The 26,745-nt window shown below is 41.2% G+C and overlaps 1 protein-coding gene across 8 annotated transcripts in view; it reads right to left on the bottom strand.

Annotated features, from left to right (window-relative positions):
- The window catches only part of LOC102682811 (kazrin), a 618,046-nt gene that overhangs the window by 163,099 nt on the left and 428,202 nt on the right, over positions 1 to 26,745 (bottom strand). The window contains exon 1 of one of the 8 annotated variants that reach the window (XM_069184019.1): positions 7,970 to 8,170. The exons of the other annotated variants lie outside the window; for them this stretch is intronic. Coding sequence (XP_069040120.1) covers positions 7,970 to 8,000 — 31 coding nt within the window. The 5' untranslated portion in view covers positions 8,001 to 8,170. Of the gene's footprint in view, positions 1 to 7,969; positions 8,171 to 26,745 lie in introns of those variants that run through there. 8 annotated transcript variants of the gene reach the window in all.

Genomic DNA, 26,745 nt, shown 5'->3' with positions numbered 1-26,745 from the left:
GCAGAACCTCACAGGCATTAAAGAGCTCTTTTTTAACAAAAAACTAATTCTCCGTGAATCAGTTCCCCAGTCACATGCAATCTGAAATCCTGCAGGACTAATGCTTCCCAGCCTGTTCCGATAACACAAGCCACCACAGACTGGCACAGAAAGTGTTATTAGCTTGTCAGCCTGCTGGGAGAAAGGTATGCTGGTTTACAGCATTAATCTGCATAGTGAAACAGCATGACAAGACACTGATAGAGAAAGTCGAGCCTCCATTTCTGTCAATTAACATATCAGCACAAACAGACAGCAGCCATATCTAAAAATAAAAAAATTAAACCACAAGAAAACAACACCCAAGTATTGGCAAGATATTCCACACTTCTGGTCCCTCAAGCAAAACCATTATACCTTGGCCTATGTCATGCCAAAACAGCAATCACATACAGGCCATCTGTATTCCAATAAGCATCTTGGACTGAAAGATGTGAGATGACATTAAGCATGTAACAACACCTAGCATGAAACAGAGCACATAAACACAGCAGCACCCTGTAAATTAGCCTTGTGTGTTATGAACCACAAAGGACCGATACAGACAGGTACTAACGCAGAAGACAGATGTTTATACTACAGCTACTGAAGATAATTTGATGGAAAACTACACAACATTGTGTTTGACATTTTCCATGTAATGTGTAATTCCTGCTGAGTGCAGGGCTTTTCTATAGTGAACTTTTGACAAAAATCAGTTCACAAGTTCAGACAGGACCCCTGATGCACAGCAGTCTTTTGCAATACTGTACAACCCTTGCATCAGTAACAGAGTAAAGACTCTCTTACTGATAACTCAGCATCAAAATACAATAAAGTTGTTTAGAGGGGCTAAAACCATTTATAGCCCAACACAGGGAGAGCAGAGAGAGATGGGATGAGTGCATGTGAGCAAATGGAGAACAGCTGCAAAGCAGTAGCAGCACTGCTTTGAGATTACAAGGCAGGACAGACCAGCCATGCCAGCCAGAGATGGCAGTAATGGAGACGGCCCTTCTACTACTTACAGGTTCATCTGGGTGCCAACAACGGGCTGCCGAGAGGCCAGGGAGGAGCAGCAAAGCCATCCAGCCTGTGATCAGACTGGCATGACTCTCCTGCAACCTTAGCGCCAGCTCAGTCTAAAAGGAGCAGGAGGGAGAAGCACCCTGATGGGGTCACACAAAAACATGCTCTCCAGGAGTCCTATCATGACCACCCAGTCAAAATGAATACAGCATGTTAAAACTGTCTGTTTATAATGCAGAATGAATAAGAGTGACCCCATTAATATGAATGGTGTTTAATAAAGAGAACACAACTTCAGGAGAATGTTCATTTTGAGAACAAGCATGGCTGGGTTACTTGGTACCAGCTTGCTTGTCTCTGGTCATAATGGGTCTCTCCCTTATCTGAAAGTGTTTGAAAGGGAAGCTCTCAGATGGTGGCAAATCAGCTGTTTATACCACACAATTTACCCAGGACCCCTTCGAATGTTGGAATTTTCCAGGCCCAGAGACTACTGTTTTTTTCTACAGGCCAGTGAGGAGACAGAGAAGCATATATTTTCCTGAGGAATACGACACAGTGATTAAAGAGCTGGCTGGGATTATATGCTGAGTGTGCTGTACTTCACTGGTTCACTAAAGGAGGCGGGAGCCATTTTCGACACATGGACACACAGCACACTGCACCAGCTCTACATTACGGGTGAAAAAATTGGTTTCAATAACCCACCAAAACACAAAGAACCCCTGAATTCTTAATTCTGTTTAAAAATGGACAGTTAATCTACCATTGTAGGCCTTTGGTAAGTGCTGTGGGCTATGCTAGTGCACTAAATTGTGCACTATACTAAACATGACCAGTACAATCAGAAACAAGGGCAGGACCAGCAGGAACAAAACCAACAACAGGAAATTTTACCTATTTTTACAAAACAAGATGAATGAGCAGAGTATCCCAGTTCTCTTAGTCAGTCACAAAATCCCCAAAATAATTGACTTATTTTAACTAAACCCTATTTACATCCTAAAATGTTGTCAATTTTACGTATTAGTTAAGAATGTTTAAATGTTTAAACTATTGAAATTGTCACTAGTTCAAGAACTAAAACATTTGCTGAGTGAGTGGATCAGGTGGGGTGAAAGGAAGAAGCCACTAAGCTCTTATGGGCAGGACTGAAGTTCAGAGGAGCTGGGGCACACTGACAAACTGTATGGGAAGAGTGATATGAACAGCTGTCTGCAGCTGTGCAGTAGCATTTCTAACCGTAAAATAATTCTTTCCAGGATAAAAGTGAGAATCAAGAAAATAAAAGAACAAAGGAATTCTTCAGATTTGGAGAGTAATAATATAGATTCATATGCAGGGAAAAGAGATGCAAAAACTGTTGCTGACACCTGAATATGATAAAACACAACATATGCAGATAGAAAATCTGGACAAATAAATAATCTTGAATCCATTTTAAAAAGTAGTAAGGGAAAAAGTGTGATACAATAAATGCATGATAAAGCTATACAGACCTGCACAGCTTTCAAGAGGACAGATCACAGACATTTTTAATGTTACTACCTGTTTAATCTACCTGCCAGCTCCTAGGACATGATTGCACTTTGGCACATTTCTGATCATGTACTTTCTTTTTGTTGACTGTGTTCAATTTAACCTCCCTAATGAGACTGAATTACCCACTAGACAGTATTTGAAAAATAAGTATCACACCCTCTCAAAATTAACAGTGTCAGTGTCAAACACAGGGATAGGAGGAGCTGTTGACTCTAGATGAAACTTTGGTAGGCGTCTGGGAGAAAGCGTCTTCATTACCCTTAGAAAATTTGGACACCCTATAGGAAGACACTGAGGAATCACACAAAGGGTTACTAAGAAAAATATCTGAAGCGGGAACATTCCCTGTCCAGCGCTGAGCTATGTCATATGCGGCAGGTCATATGGCACTGGGATAGTGAGAAGAATTCGCACTTGACACTGATTGCCTACAGTGCCACTGAAATATCAGATGCAGCACCCTGCAGTTTGAAACGCATGGAGGGGCAAGCTTCATCCAATAGCCACTGTATAAAGAACAGCTCTTAGTCATAGCTGTTTACACAGTGGAGCCATGGAATGATCTATTTGGGATCATTAGCTTTCATTATCTGAAGCTGCAGGCAGTTCTAGTGACTAACAAGGCTCATGCAGAAGTAACGTCACCTCCTCTGAAATCTTGAGGAGTGTAAAATCTGCAACAGCAGAGGACCTGGTCCTATGGAATTGTGGAATTATCCAATGTCTAAGGAGTGTCTGTGTCTGTGTGTTCTTGGAGCCTGTGAGCAATCAGGTTCAAATCCCAGCAGGGGCACTAGGAATAGCAGTTTGTTAACTGTTCCTGATGTTCAGGGGTGCAGTGAGCACTACTGACAAACCGGAAAAGAGGAAACACCACAGAGAAGTGCAGGACAAGGAAGGTTCACTCCACCACATTGACCTTTGAGAAGGAAGGTTAACTCCACCACTTTGCTCTGCCCCAGATAAAATAATGACTGTTACCAAAAAGAAATCATGCAAATACTATTACTTGCAAAGATATTCCATTACATTTCAACAATAAGGAAAGGGGTGGCAGAATTAACAAGGATTTATTGGACCTCAGTTACTAACTCTAATGTAATGTTACGTCAGCTGAGTCTTATTTGAATAGATATAATAGCAAGCACACTTAATATACCACAAAGAGGAGTGTGGACAAACTGTTGTAAGTGACCACTGCTTACTGTTGAGTAAATGGACTCATTTAACTGGCTACTGCTAGACAGTTTGTATACAATTCTGGTTGAAAACCCAGAGCCCTGTTCAGCCATATCTATGATCACATGAAGCCCCTATAGGAAACTGTGACACTGTAAATGAAGGCACTGAGGGACAGGGGACTGGGTCTCCTCAGTAAACCCCATAAGCTCCCTGTTCCATGCAGGTCTGCAACACCAGAATCATTCTTGACAATCCAGTTCAGCAGCACTGTGATCTGCCTGCTGGCATGTCATAGGGCATTGAAGGAGCATACAGTCACCTTCCCTCCCGCACACCCTTACCATGCAAAAGGACAGCACTGTATTTGCATACACACAGGCTTCAATTAAAAACCCAGAAATTACACTGAATAATGTGGATTTGTATTCCTGCTCTGTCACATATCGGGGGATTGAACCTTCCTAGGTGGAGTGATTAATCTGCACAATGCCAGACAACAGGGAATAGAATAACACAGCAGGGGTGAACGTAATCAAATCAAAAGAGAAAGCACTCAAGGGCAAATTAAATGACTTTGAAAATACATGCTTTGACAATTTTTATTCTATTAGTGTGGATTTACAACATGGTGATGGGGAAAAGCAGATTCACTTATTTAAACTCCAATGACATGATCTGCAATTTACAAGACACGCTAACTATGTGTTGAAATACAGTCTAATGGCAAAGATTATGCAAAGCTCACAATGTTCTGTTTGATAAGACACTGAAGGCAGATATGACAATTACTGTATATCATCTGCTACGAATTTCTTGCTTCCATGTGACTCTCAGGTTCTTTAAATCAGCCTAAAAATGCCAACAGCAAGCACAGGGCAGAGTTGATCAATATCATGTAAATGACTGGCTATATTGGCTATAATGAGTGATGATGACTGATTGCGAGTCTCCTTCCTCATATTAGTACTGCAAACAGAGGTAGATACGTTTCTAATATATCAAGATCTTGTGTCTGGAGCAGAAGCACCAATCTGTTCTCAAGCCCAGAAATGAATTTTGAAGGGGCCACTGTGGTGATGGGGTGAAAACTCACCTGCCATCTGATATACCTTTCCTAGCAACAAAGTAAGCAACAAGGAATTACTGAGAAAGGAGTATCTCGGGCCAAGAGCTTCACTTTGTCCTCTTTACAGAACAGCTAGGAGTGGTGACAATAAAACAGGAAGAGCAGCTTTGCTGTAGCTGTTGGTTGGTTGAGGACAGCTCATTGTGTGCTCTCCTTTTCTCTGAGATTACACCAGCTTCCCTGCAACGCCCATGATGGGGCAGGACAAAGAGCTGCCTGTGACCACAATCTCAGTCTGTCCATATAAAATAGCTCTCTAAAACTGCAACACAGAAGTTAGAAAAACTAAAGCTGAACATCCTCAGATGATTTTGTCACTTGTTTCAAAATTTAATTTCCAAACTCTCTGTGGTGGTCTCTTCTACTCCAAAAACTTTTCTTCAATAATAGATGGAGTTACTGACAATAGCAGGTCATTTGGCCTAGACAGAGAGTTCTGTTTCACTGGCAGTATCTGTTTAAAGATGCATATTGAAATAACAAGTGGGCAATTCTGTGGGGAACCCCAAATCTTTCTTAGAGACACAACTATACCAAAAGCAAACATAAGAAAGGTCTGCAATCAGATTCAAGACAGAAACATCTATCCCTTTCTTTTAAATTCAGTAGTATTCAAGCTCCGTTAGAGTGGAAGAAAACCCCTGTGTATTACAACTAGAAGAGGTGAGGAAGCAGAAACAGTGGTTGGAAACTCAAGGTTCTGAGAATCTGAGAAGTTGACACTGACACACATCAAATAATTAAAACACAAGCAGACACTCCTAGTTTTCACTGTATGATTATAGGGGCTCAGGAAGACACCCCATTTCTAGGGTGTATGGATTACAGAGGATTCTGCTCTTCCCTTCCATTTTTTACTACTAGAAACAGCAAACCCCACTGATCACACTGCAAGAGTACCTGAACTCATTTTGGAAATGCACTATTGTGGATATTATTGCCTTATTATGGCTTAGTGTTGTATTTGCATGAGTAATGAAGAGTAGCTGGCCGCATTCCCATGTGCTGTTCCAGAATTCTTAAAACAGGCGCAAAAACAGTCTTGGTGAACAGCAGTACAGCCAGAAATGTATAATCCTAGTATCTGTATTAAATCCCCTGCTTTTTTTGGAAAGAGCTTCAGAATGAAAAGGTTCCTCAGGTATTTGTGTAAAAGCATAGGTTCCATTAATGTTCTGCCAGCTCAGTCTGGACACAAGGAAGAGGCCTCTGGCAAACTCACAGCTGCCGTCAAGCAAGGGTATGTAGTTTGAAAGTGATAGGCACAGTGGAGTTTTGTTTCAACCTAATCTAGTTCTTAGTGTGTTGAATTATGGCAGAAGCACGACAAAGGAGAATACAGGAGAGTCTGCTGTATAACAAGGCAGTTTTTCATTCCCCAGGCTGTTTTAAAGGTCATGGAAAGCGCAACGCAACACAAAACCAGAAAGCCAGAGATTATCTTTACACCACACTTGTCAGCAAGACTATCCATGTTTTATTTGCTCAAGAGTACAGATAGTGTCCTTACTCTGCCACACCCTGGAACTTTCAGAATCTGACGGACCGAATAGCCTTGTCTTGTTTGTGACTTTTCTAATTCCTAGCCCTACCTACTGGATTTTCCCTGACAGCAGGAACCTTCCCAGCAGCCAGCACCTGCTGGCATCAAGACCTAATCCCCAGCACTGGGGCAGCACAGCAAACAAATATTTATTTACTACACAACGAAGAAAATAGCACCACACCAAAGGCCCTTGGAAAGGGAAGGATTCTTTTGTTTTATGTTTCAACAGATTACTGCAAACTGCTGGGCACTGAGACACACCAGAGAGCTCTAGTGGAAAACACTCTCACAAGCAGTTAGCACTGCCGACTTTGAGTGTGGCCCTGGCTTTCATCTTTAAAGTTTTAAGCACTAGATTAAGCACCAGATTCCCATGCATTACAAAGAAAGCAAGAAAGAGTGGTCATTTTTAAAGCATTATCCTTATCTCTTTACAAAAGTATGATTTTTTCAAAATGCAAAATCTCCTAAAGTTACAAAAACAGAAAGAAATGCTACACTGCCAAAAGGAGCGCTTAACCTAGTATCCTGGAAGAATGACATGCCTCAGTACCACTTCAATAATTTTCTTGTCAGAGAGGAACAGGTGCAAACAGTCTGGTGGCCAGTATTTCAGGAATTTAACACCTGTAGGGTCATATCAACAGGATAAGATACTATTGTTCAAGATTCTGTTTTCTAAAATTACTAGTTAGGTAAGTTCAAGTAGGTAGCTTCATCAGCTTGTATAGGCTGCAAAAGAACAAGTAAAAGTTTATTCTATACTGAAAAGAAAAGAGACAACTTTCAGCTGTGGAAAAACGATGTATATTTTCTTTTCGTCATGGAATAAACTTTTACTTGTTAGTTTGGTAAGTTTTCTACTACAACGTACGTTACAGATGACAACCCACTTAAGTGTACTTGTGTATGTCATACAGAGACTAAGACATCAGAAATTTTATCCACCACAAAAAAAACCAATTAAAACATTCCATTCAATTGCTCACTAAGATCATGTAACAGAGGGTTTACTTCCACAACACTCACACAGGTGGAACATAAATACATGAGTACAGACAGGGCTGTCTTACAAACAGTATTTCACAAGAATTACATTCTTCATACTGAAGACCAGCTTTCACAGAAGGCAATGAAGTATGTAACACATTGTTTGAAACCAGCCATTAGTGGAAGAAGTTCAGAGAACAGAAAAATGTGTACCACTTGTTTGAAAGAAAAATCAACCTCCTGATGGAATATTATGAGAGAGAAAAATGTATAGAGCCTTGGGACTCTTAACTAAACAAAGTGAATAAGTAAAGGATTACAGCACTTTTTCATGAAAAAATGAAAACTGAGCATGGTGCAGTGTTTGTTCTGATCAATGACTGCAGAGGTAAAAGACGGGTACAGATAAAGGGTTAAATCTGGTGGAAAGCTCACTGCTGGCTTCTGCTCCCCAGCCCTGACAGCCTGCAGGCCTCATGGCCAGCCCTGCTCCCCAAGGTTGGGGATAGCCATCCCTCCCCAGCCTGCACACTCACCCGGCTTGCCCTCCTCCCGGTCCGACTTCATGGCTCGCTCTGCTGGAGGAGCTGTCAGCTAGATTTGTTTGGTTTAGCTTTTCCAAGAAGAGAAGAAAAAGTTTCTGTTGCTCGTTCTTCCCTCTGTATTCTCAATCCTTTTTCTCTTCCCTTTCCATTTGCTCCTCCCTGCTGGTCTCCAGGAAATACTTGCTTTTCTCTCTCTCCCTTCCCTCCCTCCCTCTCTTTACCTGTTCTGTGAGACACTCCCACAGGTTTGCAATGCGTATTTCACTCCAACCCAGCCCCCACCTCTTCCCAACTGTGGGCTTGGAGGAGGGACTTCTTGGCGCTGCAGTTTTCCCACACTCACGCGCTCACATCAACGCACACACACAGGGGCTGTGCAGGGAGGCTGACTCTGAGCAGGTAGGAAGGGTCCAACTGTATTCCCTCTCTTCCATTGCCCAGAGCCTCTTAGTTGTTTGCCTGCCAACCAACTGCCATGAAAATGAAACAGTTCCAAACTTTCCAACAGGAAATACCCCACAAAGGAAAAAATGCTTTCTTAAAAAAACATTTCTGTAATTGCATGTTTCTTTGAAATAGGATTTCCTAACTTGATATTTTGCTCACACATAAACAGTAAGTAGAAAACTAAGCTCAGTTTCCAAATGTAAATATTTTTATTTCTGTATTCAAAATCTTCCTCGCTGCTTATAGAAAAATCTTTCTTTGAAAGCTTTTTCCCCTGAAGGTATTATCTTATTACTAGAGATTCCTGTCTCACACAGTGTGAGCCTCCTCACAATCTTTGCTTTGTTTCAAAACACAACATGTTTCATTAACTATTTTCCTGATCTTTGGTCATACCTTTATTTCATTCTTCATTTTTAAAGTGAGCTGACGGCTTGGTAAATTTCAGCTCCTTCATTACATTTACTTTCAGCAAGCGAGAAGTGTTGCAGCTAGCAGCCATATCACTCTGCAACTCTCAACTAGCAGCCCACTGAAGTTAAGCAGGTGTGAGTCTGGTCAGTACCTGGATGGGAGACCTCCTGGGACAAACTAAGGTTCCTGCTGGAAGAGGTGCTCACCCTGTGGCCCATGTGGGTCCTAATGCCCCAGTATAGTGAGGGGGACACTATACTGTAAACAGGTGCCGTCCTTTGAATGAGATGTAAAACCAAGGGTGTTTCTTGAAAAGAGTAGGGGTGGAACCCTGGTGTCCTGTCCAAATTTCCTATGGGCCCTTACCAATCATGGCCTCCTAATAATCCACATATATAAATTGGCTTCATTACACTGCTCTCCTCCCCACTGATAGCTGATGTGGGGTGAACGTCCTGGTGCACTTTGGCTGCTGTCGCATCATCCAGGTGGATGCTGCACATTGGAGGGGAGTCCCCATTACCTGTAAAGCGCTTTGAGCGGAGTGTCTGGAAAAGTGCTATATAAGTGTAAGCAATTATTATTAAGTGTTCCAGCCAGCACTGTAGAAACCAGAGGAAACAGATGAAAATAACAGCCACCAGGATCCTCAGGAGAGAGTGCACAAGGCACCTTGTGGCTGCTGGCCCTTCAACATGTTGCAGCTCTGGATACAGCAGTCAATGTGGGAGTGATCTAGCCTGAAATATGTGCCACCATGCTGACCAGTCAGACAACAGTAGACACTCACAGAGAGAAGCGCACATAACAGGATTTGCATTTGTTTGCTTTTCCCAGAGAGAGATGAAATAACTAAACTGCCCATGATACTCTTGAGGCACAGAAATGCAGCCCAAGACTGCTACAGGCAAGTGCCAAAGAAAAAGAACAACAGAATTGGGAGGTAAAAATACTCTGGATTGTTTCAGGATACTGAATCTAAAATTCAAACATGTATTTAGACCTCCAAATCTTGGTTTTAAGTATCTCCTCCCTAATAAAAAAGTTCAAAGTCCTTGACAGGGTTTCCACAGGGTCTGTCTTTAGAAAATATCCTAAACTGACAGGGTGAGGGAATAAAACTTTTCAGGACTTCAACACAGAAGGCAATGAGGGGACCTAATACATGTTTTCATAAATTTCAAACATGATACAATGGTTGTAGGGGTATGGAACAAGTTTAACATCCAAGAGATTGAAGCAGACACCTTGGAATATTTCTCAGATCCTTAGATCAATTATCTTAAAACAGTCTGATGTGCTAGATGAGCACATCAGATCAGTCTATCAGATGTGCTAGATGAGCCTAATAATGCCCTCCTCTCATTTGTAACATTTTATTTTTACGTTCTTATTTACGCTGAGAAACAGACAGCAGTCACATGCTTCTTCACTGCCTTGCATATTTAATTGGCACAGAGTGTTCCCCACATTGTCAATTAATCAGTCAATCTGTAGGCTGTGAGAATGTGGTGATTCACTCCTGTCAACAGTCACAGTTTTAACCCATCAGTTTACAGAGAGACACTGATGAAATCAGAGGTAGAATGGCTGGGATTGTCTAAAGTCGTCAAAGCCACAGCATTTATGGTGGTGAGGGGAGGGAATTAGGCCTGATTAGAGATGTTCTTTTGCTGGCAGTGATTGTGATTTGAAAGATTAATGGTAATACATTTCTGAGTCCTGTTTCAGTATTCTGCTATTTGCAAAGCAAAAGTAGATAGGTTTTCTTGACAATGAAAATGATACAGTTATAAAAACATTGTGCATAAAGAGAGGGAAAGTTGTGAGAAGGCTCAACTGACAATGTATTTGCATAAACAAGATGGTTCTGGAGACATCATTACTTCACAGAACAACACAAACTGCTGCAGAGGTCAGTGACATCACTGAGAGTGATCAACAGGCAAGAGAAGACGTTTGTTTATTAAGAAGACAGCCCTGGAGAGTCTAAAGAGCCTTGTCTCTCTGACATGTTATCATAAAAAGAGACATAGTAAAATTCAATTTCTATTTAAGAAAGTCATGTAATTCCTTCAGCCAAGTGTTTTTTAAAGAGATTTGCCCGCCATGAAACAAATTAATAAATTACAAACAGATCAAAGACGGTGGCATTCTACTGTAAAATTGAAATTTCAATCAGTGGGAAATATAAATACCCATAGCAGGCAGGATTAATATTTGTATGATTCCTCCAGCTATGGGGAGAGCAAGCAGCAATCACAGAGATAATTTATGGTAAAACCTGGATCACAATGCTTGGTGGTGTAATTTTATATTTCTACAACCTGTCTCTCACCTGAGCTGTGAAACGTACAGGTGGAGTCTTTACACAAAATGAAACTGCTAATCTCACAAGCCTAAACTGTCATGACTGCCAACCTGCCCAGACCAGCCCCCAAGAGAGCTAACCAGTGCCAGCAGCGGGACGATAATTACAAGCGCCACCGCACGTATTAACTCAGCACGACGCCCTACCGTGCGGCAGGCTGAAGTATTTAAGCCATTCAAACCCGCTTCTTGCTGCTCGGTATTGAGTCTACTCTTTGAGAGCTCTACCTGGTGTTTATCCTGTACCTTGCATTCTTCTTGATTCTGGATTTCCCTTTTGCTTTTCGACTTTGGACCTCACCTCTCATTTCAGATTGTTTGCCACTATTTGTACTTCCTGGATTTCGAACTACCTTTCTCCTTTTGATCACGAACTCGCCTTGCGTACTGGATTGTTCGCCTGCCTCGACACCTACCTACTCCTGTGTCTGCACAGGATCCACATATCTCTTCATTGGGGATTCGATACATAAACTGATACACCACAGACAACAGGAAGGCTTGATGTGTCCTGGTTAAAGCAGGCAGTGGAGTGTGAGCTTCTTTTTCACCAATCTTCCACCAATCTGTTCATCTTGCAGAGAACAAGATGTAAATACAGTTCTTGTCATGTGACACTAGAATATATAGGGTATAATGACAATATCAAAGGTGTTTTAGATTGGAATAATCCTTGATCCACCTGTTAAGAGAGGAAAATAGAAACTATTTATTAGCATTTATGCATGAAGCACAGGTTAAATAGGGAACAGTTGAAACTTTATAGAATTGGCAGAACGCAGAACAGGGGAATGGGAGACTTCTTCCTGTTCTGTTCCTGATATTGATTGTCTACCGAAGATCATAGGAAAGGTGACAAATGAGAGCAACTCATCTGGTTGATTGCAACTACCTAATTGATTCAAGGCTCTTGTTGCCATCTCTTGAAAGAAGCAAGGGTTTAAAGCCATGGTCTATGTCAAGATATCAAAATCAGTTCCAGGATCGTCTGATGTCTTCTGGTTTTTGTTCCAACCAAAGCAGTCAATGAAACAATTAACCTATTTTCAGAGACAGAAATAGAACATATATAGATCAAAGTGTTTCTTTAGGTCTTTTACAGGTGATTACTCACATATTTCACTTCACCAGTTACCTGTAAATCACTTTGAAGCCTGGTTAGAAGTATTAAAATTAGACAGACGAATTTGATCAAATCTGTTATCTGAGAACTCAGATGGTACAACAATACTACTTACTTTAAATAAGTGAGTCTACTGTCCAAGTTTTAAGAAAATAAGTTTTTATATTTGGTATTCTATAATCAGTACTCATATTTACCCAGCCTGCCAGCATTCCAGTTATTGTATACTCATTAAATATTTTAAACTTTAATAAAGCAGAGACCTCTGTGAAACACCTCATCTCCATAACAGGCACACAGCCAAATCTACCATCTTCTTATGCTGTACTGAACATGTAACTGTCTAGAAGAATGATATCACATCAACTGTTCAGTAGCAGTACATCTTCTTCTTTCACATGTCAGAGTCTCAGGAATCACAGCCAATAACATTAAGGAGACATTTATCAAGCTGCACAGCTAATCACATCTACATGGTGCAGCAATAGCAGGTACAATGCAGAAGGTATTATGGTTACACTATGTTAAAAAAGTATTTTTAGGGAAAAGTACAGTAAGTGCATCCTCCTGGCAATATGTAGCTTTGTCTGCCTGAACCTGAAGAAGGAGCAGGGAGTTGTTGTTAGATCAGGGGGAGATTAAATATAGACTAGACACACAGTAATGGAGCTAATAAGAGTCATAACAAATCCATGTGTTTCTTTGCTTTTAGCATCCTGAGGGTAACTAGCACAGAGAGTGAATCATTGCAGATGAAGTAAAAGAACAGGCAGCAACAGTGAGAGGTAGCTGGATTACTGGAGACTTGCAGGATGTTTGCAACAGACTCTAAAAACATAAGAACTTGAGAAAAGTTATAAATGAGAGGCCACTCAATACAGTACATCTAGCTTGAAGCAAAATGATAGTAGCTTATTGATCAGAAGGTCCAGGCATCTCTTGAAGGATGCCAGTGGATTTGCTTCAATAAATGGCTAGGAAGCTTATTTTAGACACTCACCACTCACTGTATACATAAATACCAACTGTTGTCCATTTTTAATGTATCCTTTTATTTTACATTTTGTGCATTAGTCCTTGTTTCACTTGTGACTCTGATATTGTCCTCTGGGTTGACCTTTCAATGCTTGATTTTGCATGATTTTGACTACAGTTTATGTATCAACTCCAGTGTTCAAGACTAAAGAGATACACAGTTCCTTTTTCAGGTCTGCTTTCGCAAGAGAGGAATTAACCCTTTCTTTTTTCTTTAAACTCATCCCAGTGAATTAATTTCCTTTTCATGACTAAATTTATTCAACACAATCATGTTTAGCTCTCATAGACCTCCTTGCAAAAAAGCCACCAGGTCAGATGTGTGAAGTGTGGAGCACTGGGGGACACAAAGGCTGAGGACGTGTTCCAACAAAGGTTCAAGGGAATTGGATAACCAGTGTATAAACTGGGTAATGTTTCCCTCTTTCAGCATAATAACAAGCATTGACAGCTCCTGGTCCAAGCATCATTGTAGGGCTAACCTGTGTTATTTACGTGGTTCAATTGACATCACATGAACAAAGCATTTGTCTCTCTGGGGCTTGGAATTAATGTGTGTGGCACATGATGATTTAAATCAGTATTAATAGTCGCCCTAAACAATCTCATTAGCAGCCAATCTACTTTACAGCCCTGACTGTTTACATAACAGCTTAAAGGACCCCAGCGCAATTAAGCCAGGCCAGAAAGAAAGGGCTTCCATCACAGAAACAGAGGGTTATTATCATGAGTGTCAGCAGGTGTGTGTTTGGTAAGCAGTTCTGATCTTTCAGACACAAAGTGATACTTGCCTACCTGTCAGCTCATCAGTAGCACACCTTCCCAACATTACAATGCTTCAGTCTGCCTGCCAATAACGGCAGCACTCCCATCAATAGCCATTATTGTTCAGCCAGACAAGCTCAGCTCTTCCATCAGTTCCTCTGCACCTTTGATCAAGAAAATCTAAAGAAAGGCTGGTCATGTTCTAGTCTTTTGACTGGAAATGTTGTTGAAGATCCAGACTGCACCAAACCATACCCTGTCCTGTTAGTGCACTCTTCTGGGCCTCACTCACATTGTCACTCACAACTGGGGTTGCACAGAGGCCTGTTATAATGATAGAACCCACTGTGTCTTCTAATTGCTATTACTCATGAGCTCTAGTCTATTCCCTACAAGTGTCTTAAGCAGAAGCCTTAAATTATTATATTTCTGAAACAAACACTATTTGAAAATTTAATGTTCTTAAAAAATCTGTCTTTTTTGTCCTTATATTAAAATGGTTATAAGAATAATATTATAATGCATGTCTGACACTGAATGAATGGCTTCTTTTTAATCAAGGCAAAAGAACAAAAACAACTTACAAATAGAAGGAAGCAGGGAATTAACACAAAACCTTTTAAATCCTTACTGTTGCTTCAGAGTTTTAACTTTTAGACAGTCCACTCACCCATGCAGGGGAGAGTTGCATGCACTGCAGATACCAGAAGTGTCATGATGAAGAAAGAAGCCTGGGGAGTGTAAGATAATGCAATCAGGCAGGGAAGAAAGAGGGAACCCCTGAAATAAGGCATTTCAGTTCATTCTATTGCTCTAACTGCATTAGTTCAAGTCTCATATTTACTGATAATATTTTGGGACATGTTAATTACGTGAAGATGATTGGGCAGTTTCAAGGTTTTTAATGGAATGGAGTCAAGAGGAGGGTCTGAGGTTTTGACCACATGCGCTAGAACTAGTAATTAAATTTTTTATGTTTCACTTTTCAGAATTTTGTATCAACACAACCTGTACTTGGGCATACTTTTTCTCAATTCATTTTGTGCTCAGGACAGACTCCCTGCACTAAAAAGGACAAGTTGCCGAGTATGAGGTACGTTGAGGAGAATGGGTGGAAGATGCACAAGTTTGTCCTAATGGCACAGGACAGAAGACACTGCGGGTTAGAATTAAGAGGAGCCATCCTGGGTGTGCCCAGAAAAAATAGACAGACTGAAATCTGCAACATTCATAATCTTCTGCTTCACACTCTAATATACTTTACATACATACGGGGTGGAGAGGTGACTCTGTGGCTAAGGATCTGCACCTGTGGCTGTTAGGTTGCTGGTTCAAATCCAATGGCTGGCAGAGGAATCCTACTCCATTGGGCTCCTGAGCAAGGCCCTTAACCCCAACTGCTCCAGGGGTGCTGTACAATGGCTGACACTGTGCTCTGACCCTAATCTTCTCTCCCTGTCTGTGTGTCTCATGAAGAGCAAGCTGGGGTATGTGAAAAGATGGATTCTTAATGCAAGAAATTATATATGGCTTTGAAAGATATATGGCCCATTCAAAAGGTATTAAGCTGTTTGTATTGATACTGTTTCCACAAAGGGAAAACATTAGTGTTTGTATTTATGTGCATAGCTTTTGGAAGTGGGTCATGTGAAAAACAGGAAGGCAGACACCATCTGCCATCTGAATCAATATAAAATGCTATGATGCCTCACTCATTCCTCATTTTCTTGTGTGATTAAAATTCCTGTCACACTTCTCTGTAACTTTTATGTATGCAGGTGAGAGCATCTCAGATGTGCACGTTGACTGTGCTGGGAAAAACATCTTGTGTGCCATTCCTGCACCCTAACAGTGCTTTCCTTCACTGTATGGGTGACATAATTCCACTAACCTGCACATCTGCACGTCACCACATGAGTTAAAATGAAACAAACTTCTGAAGCAAGGCCAGGTGTCTGTATAAATCATTCGCAACTGCATATTGGAAGGTTAGACATTGCACTGACAGAACACAAACCAAGAGGAAAAGAATATACCTTGACTTGCAGGTGACCTGATTTGCTACCATCTATCCCAATCTTCTCAGATCTCAGCAGCTAAGCAAGGCTAGTCCTCATCCATACTGGGATAGATGACATCTAAAGAAAACCAGGTTACAACTGCAAGTGGTTTTATTGGACATGTAGGAGGTGCTCTTCTCTCTGTAGCACAATTTCAAACCAGTGCCCCAGTATGGTAACCAGTATGATCATATACTGTAGAAGACTGCTAAATCATTCAAGATCACATAACACTATTCATAGAGCAGGGGTGATGAACCTGGTTTCATCTATACAAAGTTATTGAATTTTTATTTTAATTTATTTTTACTGGAGTTTGGAAGACCCAGTACTACATGACTAGACAGTACACAATTCCGTGAGTGTGTGTGATGTCTTCTCCTTTCTTGGTACAAGGTTTGTAGCTGTGAGCCAAACTAGATGGCAATTTCTTCTTCCAAGGTGAGGAGGCAGAAAACAGTATGTTGTGTTTGTTTTTTTAATCTGGCATCAATGTTTTCATCTTTTAGATTAATACTAAAAATCTGGGAAGAAAACAAGAAATTGAAATGTACTGATTCCTAAAAATGAGTTAGTTTTACTACCATATGGGATGAGCACAGTGTTGTACCAGAGCGCTGCAGTTGCTAGTGTCACCCTGATTCACCGGGGGGAAACTGGCCAGCCAGCCAGAGAATCTGCCTGCAGCTACAGTCTCCTGTGGGCTCTCTGTTGTTGTTTTTCTTTCTTTGTGGATACACCCGGCATTATACAAATCAACAACTTATTTACTTCTCAAAACCTTGTTTTGAATGTCTGTGCTGGAACTGAAGCTCTGCACGTGGATGGTACAGTGCAGCAGGCCGGAGGATGTAGTGCAATCTCACCTGAAAGGAAAGCCTGTTGAGAAGTAAACATGACCAAGAAGTAAAAAGATGAAGTGGTAGAAGTGACATTTTGTAGGCAGGGAAGGGATACACCTGAGAAAAGACTGATGAAGTAGTTACTAAATACTATGTTCTCAAGGCTATAAGGTTAGGTTTAGTCATGTGAGGAATGCTGTGGAGCATGTCATATACAGTAAGTCTCCAGCTGATACACTGCAGGTCACAGACAATACAGAGCAAGAAGATGGAGAGTGTCAAGGCAGCAGCAGATACTGAACCAGGCTACAGAAAAACACCCTTGAGAAGACCGTAAAATCTCCAATTTAATTCAGTTTAGATATTTATTACTTTCTCAGCATTTTACGAAAACTGAGATTTTTATTTACCTGTTGTGTCTGCCTGTGCAGTAGAGATCCCTTTCGAACCAAGTACTTATGATATATTTTAGAAATCAACCCTCAGACATCAACAGAACAGTGAGTTTTAGGTGTGACTTTTGTCTGTTCCAGTCCTTTGCCAAGTTGGCTGTCTCTGAGAAAAAGCTGATTCAATGTTTCAGAATCACAACATCATTTTTATGAGCAGGTTAAAAGGCAGGAGGATAGGCTCCTCTTTAAAAACTCCAAAAGCAATCAAAGTGTTGTCAGGGCAGACATAAACTGGCAAAACTATTCTGTGTTTCTGATATTACACTCTGTTCCTGTCTGCATTATACCATCTGCATAGGGTCCTATACAACGCACTTCACGGGAGTCATGACCGGCTCCCGTGAAGTGCGTTGTATAGGACCCTATGCAGACGGTATAATCTTGAAGTGACTGGAGAAGAACAACAGGGAAAACACAGCTGGAACAGGACGGGATTACAGACAGGGAGTCCAAGGGGAGTCCAATTGGGTAAAAAGAGGGCGCAGTCCAAAATCCAATACCGGGAGATCCAAAGCCAAAGACAAACACAGGGAACAGGAAACCAGGAACACAGAAGGTAAAATCATCCAAGCCCTGGACTCAGATGGTTAGGACACGGTTCTTAAGCCTATGCCATCGGGTCTCTCCTGGACCTGCTGGTAGGCGGACTTCCAGGTGTCCGTCTCCCAATGCTGAGCGCAGAGCTTCGGAGGCACAGGGTTTAAATAATATAGGGAAAAAACAGAGACAGGCAAACGTAATAAAACTAAAATACAAAAGGGTCAGAGTGTCCTCTAAAGGAGGGATGACAATCGTGACAGTTCCCCTTGCAGCACAACTGTTCTGGAATTTTTACCACAAAGACTGAATAACAGAAGTGTGCCTCTGAAGATTAATGGGCTGCGCAGGCACTCCACATACAAGAGCTATCACGGAAACCAGGTCCCCTCCTCTCGACAGCTTCATCGCCCCATCAGGCTGCTCACCCCCACTCCTTCCTACTTCTGTTCTTCCACTTGGCTACAAACTGAGATGCTACCAAGGGGAACGTGAAGCTCTGCTGTACTTGCAAGCAACTGAACTAACATATCGTAAGGGAGCTTATTGGTTCAAATAAGTCTTCACAGTAGGCCTCGTGTTCAGGGTCACCAGGGATAATGGCCCCCTAGACAATTAATGCCAAGACCTGAGCTTTGAGGAAATAAGTTGAAAAAATCATTACAGCAAAAAAATGTTCAAATATCTTACTGTAGATTCCAGCGTTAGGCTAAAAAATACAAATTTATTAGTAAAAAAAGTTTTAAGAACTGAATTAAAATGAATGTTTCCTTGTAACAAGGTGTTTTTGTTAGCTGCTGGCAATTTGCGAGCACTATGTTAATCAAATCACACTCAGCCTGACAGCTGACAGTAATGACCCCCCACCCCGCTTACCACAGGAAACCCCTAGACAGGGCACTTTGATCAAGAAGTGGGAACTGTTTGCTGATGGTTCAGACAACGAAGGCCAAATTAAATCAAAATCTCAGACCATCTTCCCAGAACAGATTACTATTCTGTCAATGGGTGGCTTTCTCTTGATCAGATCAGGTGACTGTTGAGTGGCACAGGCATCTATACAACCTACAAAGAACTCTGTAGGATAATCATGAGGATAATGATGCTTGTAGTTATTTAGTACATATCATTTTCTGAGTGATGCCACACAGGGTGGTCATCACATTTTAGGGTCTGTTCCAGGCAGGCCAATGATGACTGACACGCCCCTCACATCTGATGAACAAAATGCCTCCTCTTTAGGGTACTAGGACACATGTTTTAGTACAGGGATCAGCAACCGATAGCACACAATACCATTACTGGCATACAGTAAAGCAAAGAAATTTAAAAGCTTAAATTTAAAAAAAGAGAAAAACTGTTCTTGATTGTTTTGTAATTCTCTAAAACATTAGTTCTCAAACTTTTTGGACCAAGTACCACCCCAAAGCATCCAAGTACCACCTACAGTACAAGTCATCTTCTCATAGGAACCCCAATCTCAATGACCAACATTCACATGCACATACACGTATAATAAATATTATAATAATAAACTTTATTTGATATAGAGCCTTTAAAGGTGGCTTCTCAAAGCGCTTTACAGAATGACAAAAGGAACAACAACAACTAAAAATAATAAAAAGGCACCATTTCAGTGAAAGTGGTAAGTCTGTTTAGGTGAGCAAAGCAGATGTGAATTAATTGGTCGAGCCTTGATACATTTCACAACAGAGTCTAACAAATTTTAAATCCTCAGGCATCTTCTTGCCAAGGCCTTGCGGTGGATGTTGCAGTTCATATCTGGAGCAACCTCTAATCCGTGCAACTACACCGCTGTGTCAGCTTGTCATTGCTCTAGCACCGTCTGTACAAACTCCGACGCATTTTATCCAATGGATGCCATTCTCTTCGATAAATTCATTCAGAAGCTGAAATATGTGCTCTCCTGTAGTTCCTGTTGGTACCGGCTTACAGAACAGAAAGTCTTCATGGGACATGCCCTCAAACTCGTATCAAACGTAAATTGGCCAAATCAATGACATTTATAGACTCATCTAATTGCAGTGAAAAGTATCTGCTCATCTTAACACGCTCTATCAGCGTACTTTTGACATCATCCACATCATCCATATGAATAATTATGAGTGACTGTGTCATTCGAAAGCAGCAGCAGGTCGAGCTGTTTAGCAGCTTTTTCTCCACACATAATACGTGTCAGTTCTTTTGCCAACGGTAAACAAAGTTCTCATGTTCATAGCACGCATTCCTATAGAATGGTATAGAATTACATAGTAGCTCTTGTGTCCACTCAAGTATTAGTGCGCGCTGTATCGTAGTACGTAGGCTGTGTAGTCGACACAAACTAATTTTATTAAAATAGAAAATATGAAAACCCGTCCCAGTTTTTCAGTGCACACATCAAAGTTCCAGGGTCTGTACAGTACAGAAATCAGCATCTTTACTCATTTCTGTGTCAGTAAAAATCAAGCCAGTAACATGTTACAGAATCACACAATGTTTACAAATGTGGAATATATAACAAAGGCTTTTCTTATTTGTTCAGATGTTTTGTTTAATAGTTTGTCTACCAAAGACCTGATCAGCTCTAGAATCAAAGACTTACCTGAGTTTGCTAGATTGGTGGAGAGATGCATAAGTAAAATGGACCAAAATATTAACAACTGAGACAAAGATATAAAAGTATATGGTGTTGCATTGATGAGTGCGTGGGTATGAATGACGTATTGTCATTAGAAATTCTTGCAATATACTGTGACAATATACTGTGAATTCAAGAAGAGCTGTAGTTCCTACAACCCATGCATGAGAACAACTACAGGGGAAGATATACTGTAGCTAAGTTGTTTAGCATTTAATTAAACTGGAGAAATTGATATTTAGAAAATATTTTCTGTGATGACTGGAAGGGCCCTTGTTACGGTCGTAAAATAGAAGGGATTCATAAAGATCATTGCGGATCACTTTTTCCACCTCTGCTAAGAGCCTGAAACTGAAGAACACAGCAAGGGAAAGCAAGGGCAAGGATCAAACTAAATGGTGATATGTGCATATTCATTTATTAATTTTATTATTTATTTTATTTGAATATTATTTTTTTAAATCAAAATGTAAGCACCGTGGGGCTATTATTGGTATTAAAAGTACCTGTAAAAACAAGTGCATGAGTTAACTCTTGGCATACCCCTTCTGAAAGGTTTAGTGTTTTGGACTTTGTTTCTTCATACAGCTACTGATGCCTCCACCCTGCACCACCAGGCTGCACTTCACACCTGACACATAACACAGTACTCACAGTACGCAGTACCTTTACTTTGCACCCCAGACTCACACAACTCACAACCCCAGGCTAGTGCCTAGTATTTTTGCAAGTTTTGGAAGCTGGTTGCAAAAAGCATAAACTATAAATACAAAATGAAAACACCAATCTAGGTTTCACATGCTGAAAACCTTTCCTCTATTGCCAGGTAAATCAACTTCATTCTTTTCTTCTAAGAAGTTGTTGAGTGATCAGTACTCCTGCAGCTGTTCTGGCTCTGTGAGTCAGAGGTGCCCAGCACACCTCTGTCAGGAGGTGCCTCTTGCCTCTCCGTCTCTGTCTCGACAATCAGAGCAGAGAGCCTCATTGAGAGTACTGGCTCATTGTGGCTGCCACTCACCCAGCTGCAGCCTGCTAATCTTGTGCAGCAGCACGTCGGCCTAGATTAGCTGCAAAAGAGCCTTTTAATGGCTACTTAAAGGAAGAAAAGAAGTTATTAAGAGCTGGATTGGACTGTCAGTTACAAGCTGGAGCAGAGTCCCTGAGAGAGAACGAGTGCGCAAAAGACGACATGCATGGTACTGAACGATGAGAATAAACACAGGTGTAGGTGTTCCTCATTGAGCTCTATGGTGAATCACTGTCAGTTTATTCCCTTGCTGTTATATGGTCTGTGGTCCAGTCTAACTTAAATTTTACCCATCCACAAATTACAAACCTGGTATTGCATAACCTTTAATTAACATTTTTGTGTGCTCCTTCAAAAAAGTACCATCAAATACCAGGCTTGGACTAGCAGGCAGGTGGAAGATTTCATTTAAAGCATGCCAATGTGGACTTTGTCTGGAAAATGTCAGCACTAACTGCAATGGCCACTTGTTATGGCACAGTCTTTATCGGCTCAGCTGTTTCACAGGGTTGATGTAGCATGACATTTGCAGACTAGACTAAATTAAGCAAATACTTAAATTTTATTAATACCAAGAAAGAAAAATAAATAAGTAGGCTTCACTCTTAAATTATCAAAGACTTTATATTTCTTCAGAAAGTGTCTGTTACATCTACAGTACTATAGTTATACACTGGTGCTGTGCACCATTTCTCACAAGGGAACACAGGTAATCTACAGATTCTGCAGTCTAAAAAAACAGGCTATAAGAAGAAGTCACTATGGTTACAGATGCTCTATTCTTTCCTTCCTGAACAAAGGCTTTGATGTGTATTGTTCAGACTGATTGATATACAACATCTTTCAGTAGAAGCTTCCCTTATGAAATAACAAAATGGAACTGTACTGAAAAAAGCAACAGTCTACTCTCTCATTACGTCAAGAGCAGCTGATCGACACCTAACAAGAAAACCTGAGGTCTTAATAGGGTAGATAATGCTTACCTTTTTCTTTTTTGCATTTCCAAAATGGCCAAACAGATGTTTTGAGAGGAGTGGACAGGAATCAGCTCCTCTGAACTCTGAAAAGATCCTGGTGTGCTGTGCTGCTGTCAGCTGATACATTACTACCTGTCACGGACGTCCAAAGGGACTAACTGTGGGGAGCAGGAGAGCAGAAAAAGACCCATATGCGTAGCGGCGAGACGGGAAAAAGGCCCGGGCTCATTAGTGCAAAGAGTTCAGGAATGCCGTATAGAAACCTATGCCCTCAGGGAGCGGACGTGAGGCACTCTGGTGCTAGGCGGGTCTCAGGACATCCGAACATCAATGCTGAGTGAGGACAGAGTGCAAGACCCGGAAATATATAGCCCAAAGAAGAGAGGGACAGGAAGGACAGCAGACCAGAAACTAGGGACAGGACAGAGAAGGAGCGCCCTCTGGCTGCAGAGGGCGTGACACTACCAAGTGCTTTGACACCCTGTTGCAGTGATGTGATGTACATATTCTAGTGTATCTGGAAATGCAAAAAGGATGAACAGGTGCTGCATCACCTTTCCTGGGTTCACTGGGAAGGGCAGTACAGGACTCAGATGTATTAAGGTCCTTATTCCCTTCTCCATTGGGATGAGCTAGGGGGACCTTTTGACACAGCATTGTACTATAAACACAGCAGTTTAATCTAAATGCCACTCAATTAACCGTGCAAATGGAGCTATAAACATCTTTTTCTCATGATGGGCTTGTGAATTTATGAGCAATTAAGGCAGAGATTTCTGCGCAGTGAAATAAACCAGGACATCTGCAGCACAGGTCACTTTATCTCCTGAAGCCCATTCTATATACCTGAAAACAAAGAACACAAAGGGGTGTTTTACACCCCAGCCTCCAACTGTGGGAAGAGAGAGATCCGCCTCTGTGAATCAGGACTCCATAGAACTGCACTGGCACACCCTTTATTTCTAAGTACCAAACACAAAGCAACTGACTGCAAGCTTGTAATAGCACTTTCTTTGACAATGCACTGTAACCCAAAACTATCAATCCCAATTTTCCACAGATGCTAAAGGTGCTCATGATTGTATTTAGCCAGAAACCAACTGCAGGGCATTCTGGGACTGGGTGGTTAACTATTCATTGTCTTTCACAATGATTATTCAGGATTAACAAAATGTGTTTGTTATGTAATTAAAAATATGACCCAATGTGGGTTCTGCAATGGAAAGGTGTCATTTTGTGTGGTCCTGCTTTGCACGCAGTGTTTCTGGAATAGACAGGTTCCAGTCCTTTCCAGGAATAAGCAACTGCCTGACAATAGGTGGATGGATAATTGTTTTTTGAAAAACAACACAACTTACAACAACTGCCTAGTTTAACTTTGTTTATGTTAAACACATCTGGAAAGATAGGCTCATTTGATCATACAAACACAAATAGATTGGTTTGTTCTTTTTTCAATTGTAATCATTCAGCATGTTAAGAGGAATATAAAGTTGGGTTAAATTTTGGTCATATTTTTTATATAATGTAACTGTAAATTAAATGCAAATGTAAATTGCTCACAGTATACCGTTACAGTGATCTCTGCTTTTACGCGAGTGCAATTGCAAAAGCAAATTGGCTCATACGCGATTGGTAAATAGGGGAAAGATTTCTGTATAATGCAAAACTCACTTATACACGATTTCATCCCCGACATTTACATTTTACATTTACATTTTGCGTCGTGGAATGACACAACTGAACGCAGCGGTCCTCAGAGGAACACACACGATGCTCAGTCATCCCACGTACTTTGTTTTGGAAGTGCTAATTTGGAGGTGCTCCTCAATCTTCATGCTATTTTTCACTAAATATTCTGCATTGCCGTAAATATGAGTGGGCAAGGTGACAAGAGTGCATCTAAGAAGTGCGCTGGTGATAAAATATCAGGTGGTGAACAGCTTCCTCCAATTAAGCATCGTGGGGGAGCCTATCTCGCCAAACACCATGTGAGACAAACCCAGGCAGAAGGCAGGATACACTCTGGATGGGATGCCTGTCCATTGCAGGGCACAAAAAAACACAAACATGTGCACAATCACACAAGGGCCTAGTTTCCCAAACGCTAATGAACCAAACAGCATGTCTGTGAACTGTGGGAGGAAAACAGAGCACCTGGAAGAGACCCACACAAACATGAGGAGAACATGCAAACACTGTACAGATAGCACCCTGGGAATTGAACCCAGGGCCCCAGTGTTGCAAGGCAGGAAAGTTAAACACTACACCACCATGCCACCCCTCCTTTCGCCATTTATTTCTGAAATTACTGAATGTAATATTGGATTTTTCTGTAAAAAACAGATTTCAGCTACATTGTATCAAAGCTATGAACACAACTGGAGTCAACAGTATATAGAACATGTTTATTAGGGTGTTTTCTAACGTAAAATGCTAAAATTCCATTTGGATAATTTTCAGGAAATCCAAATGTATGCTGGATCAAAACATATGTATATATCATTCTTTTACAGACAAGATTGTCTGTGAAGCAAGGTTCTGTCTGAATGAGGCTTCTGGGGCTTTGTGCACCAGAGCAGACAGCCAGGAGATGCAGGACCTGAGAAACCAGCTGATCAGTGTAGCGTGCCTGTTTACACACAGTAGAATACAAAGGTGAACAACATTTTCATTTAAAGAAAATGCAACGAGTGAGGGCAGGAGTGCTATTATCAGGGTGGCAAAACAGAAAAGGAAAGTGTGTCTTCACTGTACCTGTGTCACTCAGTTTGTCATTATAAGCAAAAGTACAGAAATATAGAGCTCATAGAAATGCAATACCGCCCTATGTTGTGGTGGCATTCTTTAAAGGAATATAGATGTTTGCTCTGCAGTCCAGTAGCAAAACCTTTTTCCTGGAGACTCTGTTGAGAGGGAGAAGGTCCAGCACTGTTCTGAGAATAAGGACTGTCAGGACTGAGGTCTATTTGACAGCACTCATAATACAGTATGATGAACACACATGACCTGAGATTTCAGACAGAGTATTTCAGGCTGTCGTTTAAAGGTCATGAAGCAGCAGGTCCTTGGAGATTCATACCCTGTTGTTCTCTGTCAAAGGCAGATAGGACTGAGGAGCTTGACCCCATTAGTGCCTGCTGCCCTTTGACCCCATATCCAGTCCCAGGGGAGCATTACAACTGTTCACTAATGTTTGTAGAAAAAGGTCAGAGGACATAGAAGGCACACACACAGCTGATATTTAAAATACACTGAAAACAAAACACAGTACCCCCAAATATGAAAGATTCACCCATACAGCCAAGCAGTTGGAAAGTATAAGACATCTGAAGCACTGCTATTTGCTGACTCTGTGTTATTGACTTAAAAACTATATTAATGTTTTGGTGATATCAGCATTTAAAGAAAATTAGTCAAGTATTTTTTAAGTATTTTATTTCTAATTAATCAGTTTACTATGTCTATCAAAGGACTGCAAAAGTGGGTTTGGATAATTTACTCAACAGTTTGAATAGGCTTCCAAGTCAGTTGGTTGAGTCCCAAACTCTGAGCACTTTTAAAAAATGTCTGGAAGAAATTTTAGTTTCACTTAGATACCGAACTATTAACCAAGCAAAATGGGCTGAATGGCCTCCCCTTGTTTGCAACATTTCATATTGCCATAGTGCCAGCAACCATATCACCCTGCAACTTACAACTGGTAACCCACTGAAGCTAAGCTGGGTGGGAGACCTCCTGGGAAAAACTAAGGTTGCTGCTGGAAGAGGTGTTAGTGGGGCCACCAGGGGGTGCTCACCCTGCGGCTCATGTGAGTCCTAATGCCCCAGTGTAGTGACGGGGACACTATACTGTAAACAGGCGCCGTCCTTCGGATGAGATGTAAAACCGAAGTCCTGACTCTCTGTGGTCATTAAAAATCCCAGGGTGTTTCTCGAAAAGAGTAGGGGTGTAACCTTGGCGTCCTGGCCAAATTTCCCATCGGCCTTTATCAATCATGGCCTCCTAACAATCCCCCTCTATAAATTGGCTTCATTACTTTGCTCTCCTCCCCACTGATCGCTGATGTGTGGTGAG

Source organism: Lepisosteus oculatus, chromosome 25 (genome assembly GCF_040954835.1).
Source record: "Lepisosteus oculatus isolate fLepOcu1 chromosome 25, fLepOcu1.hap2, whole genome shotgun sequence".
Classification (NCBI taxonomy): Eukaryota; Metazoa; Chordata; class Actinopteri; order Semionotiformes; family Lepisosteidae; genus Lepisosteus; species Lepisosteus oculatus.
Note: the sequence above shows the minus strand (reverse complement) of the source record. Positions and strands in the feature narration are given on the sequence as shown.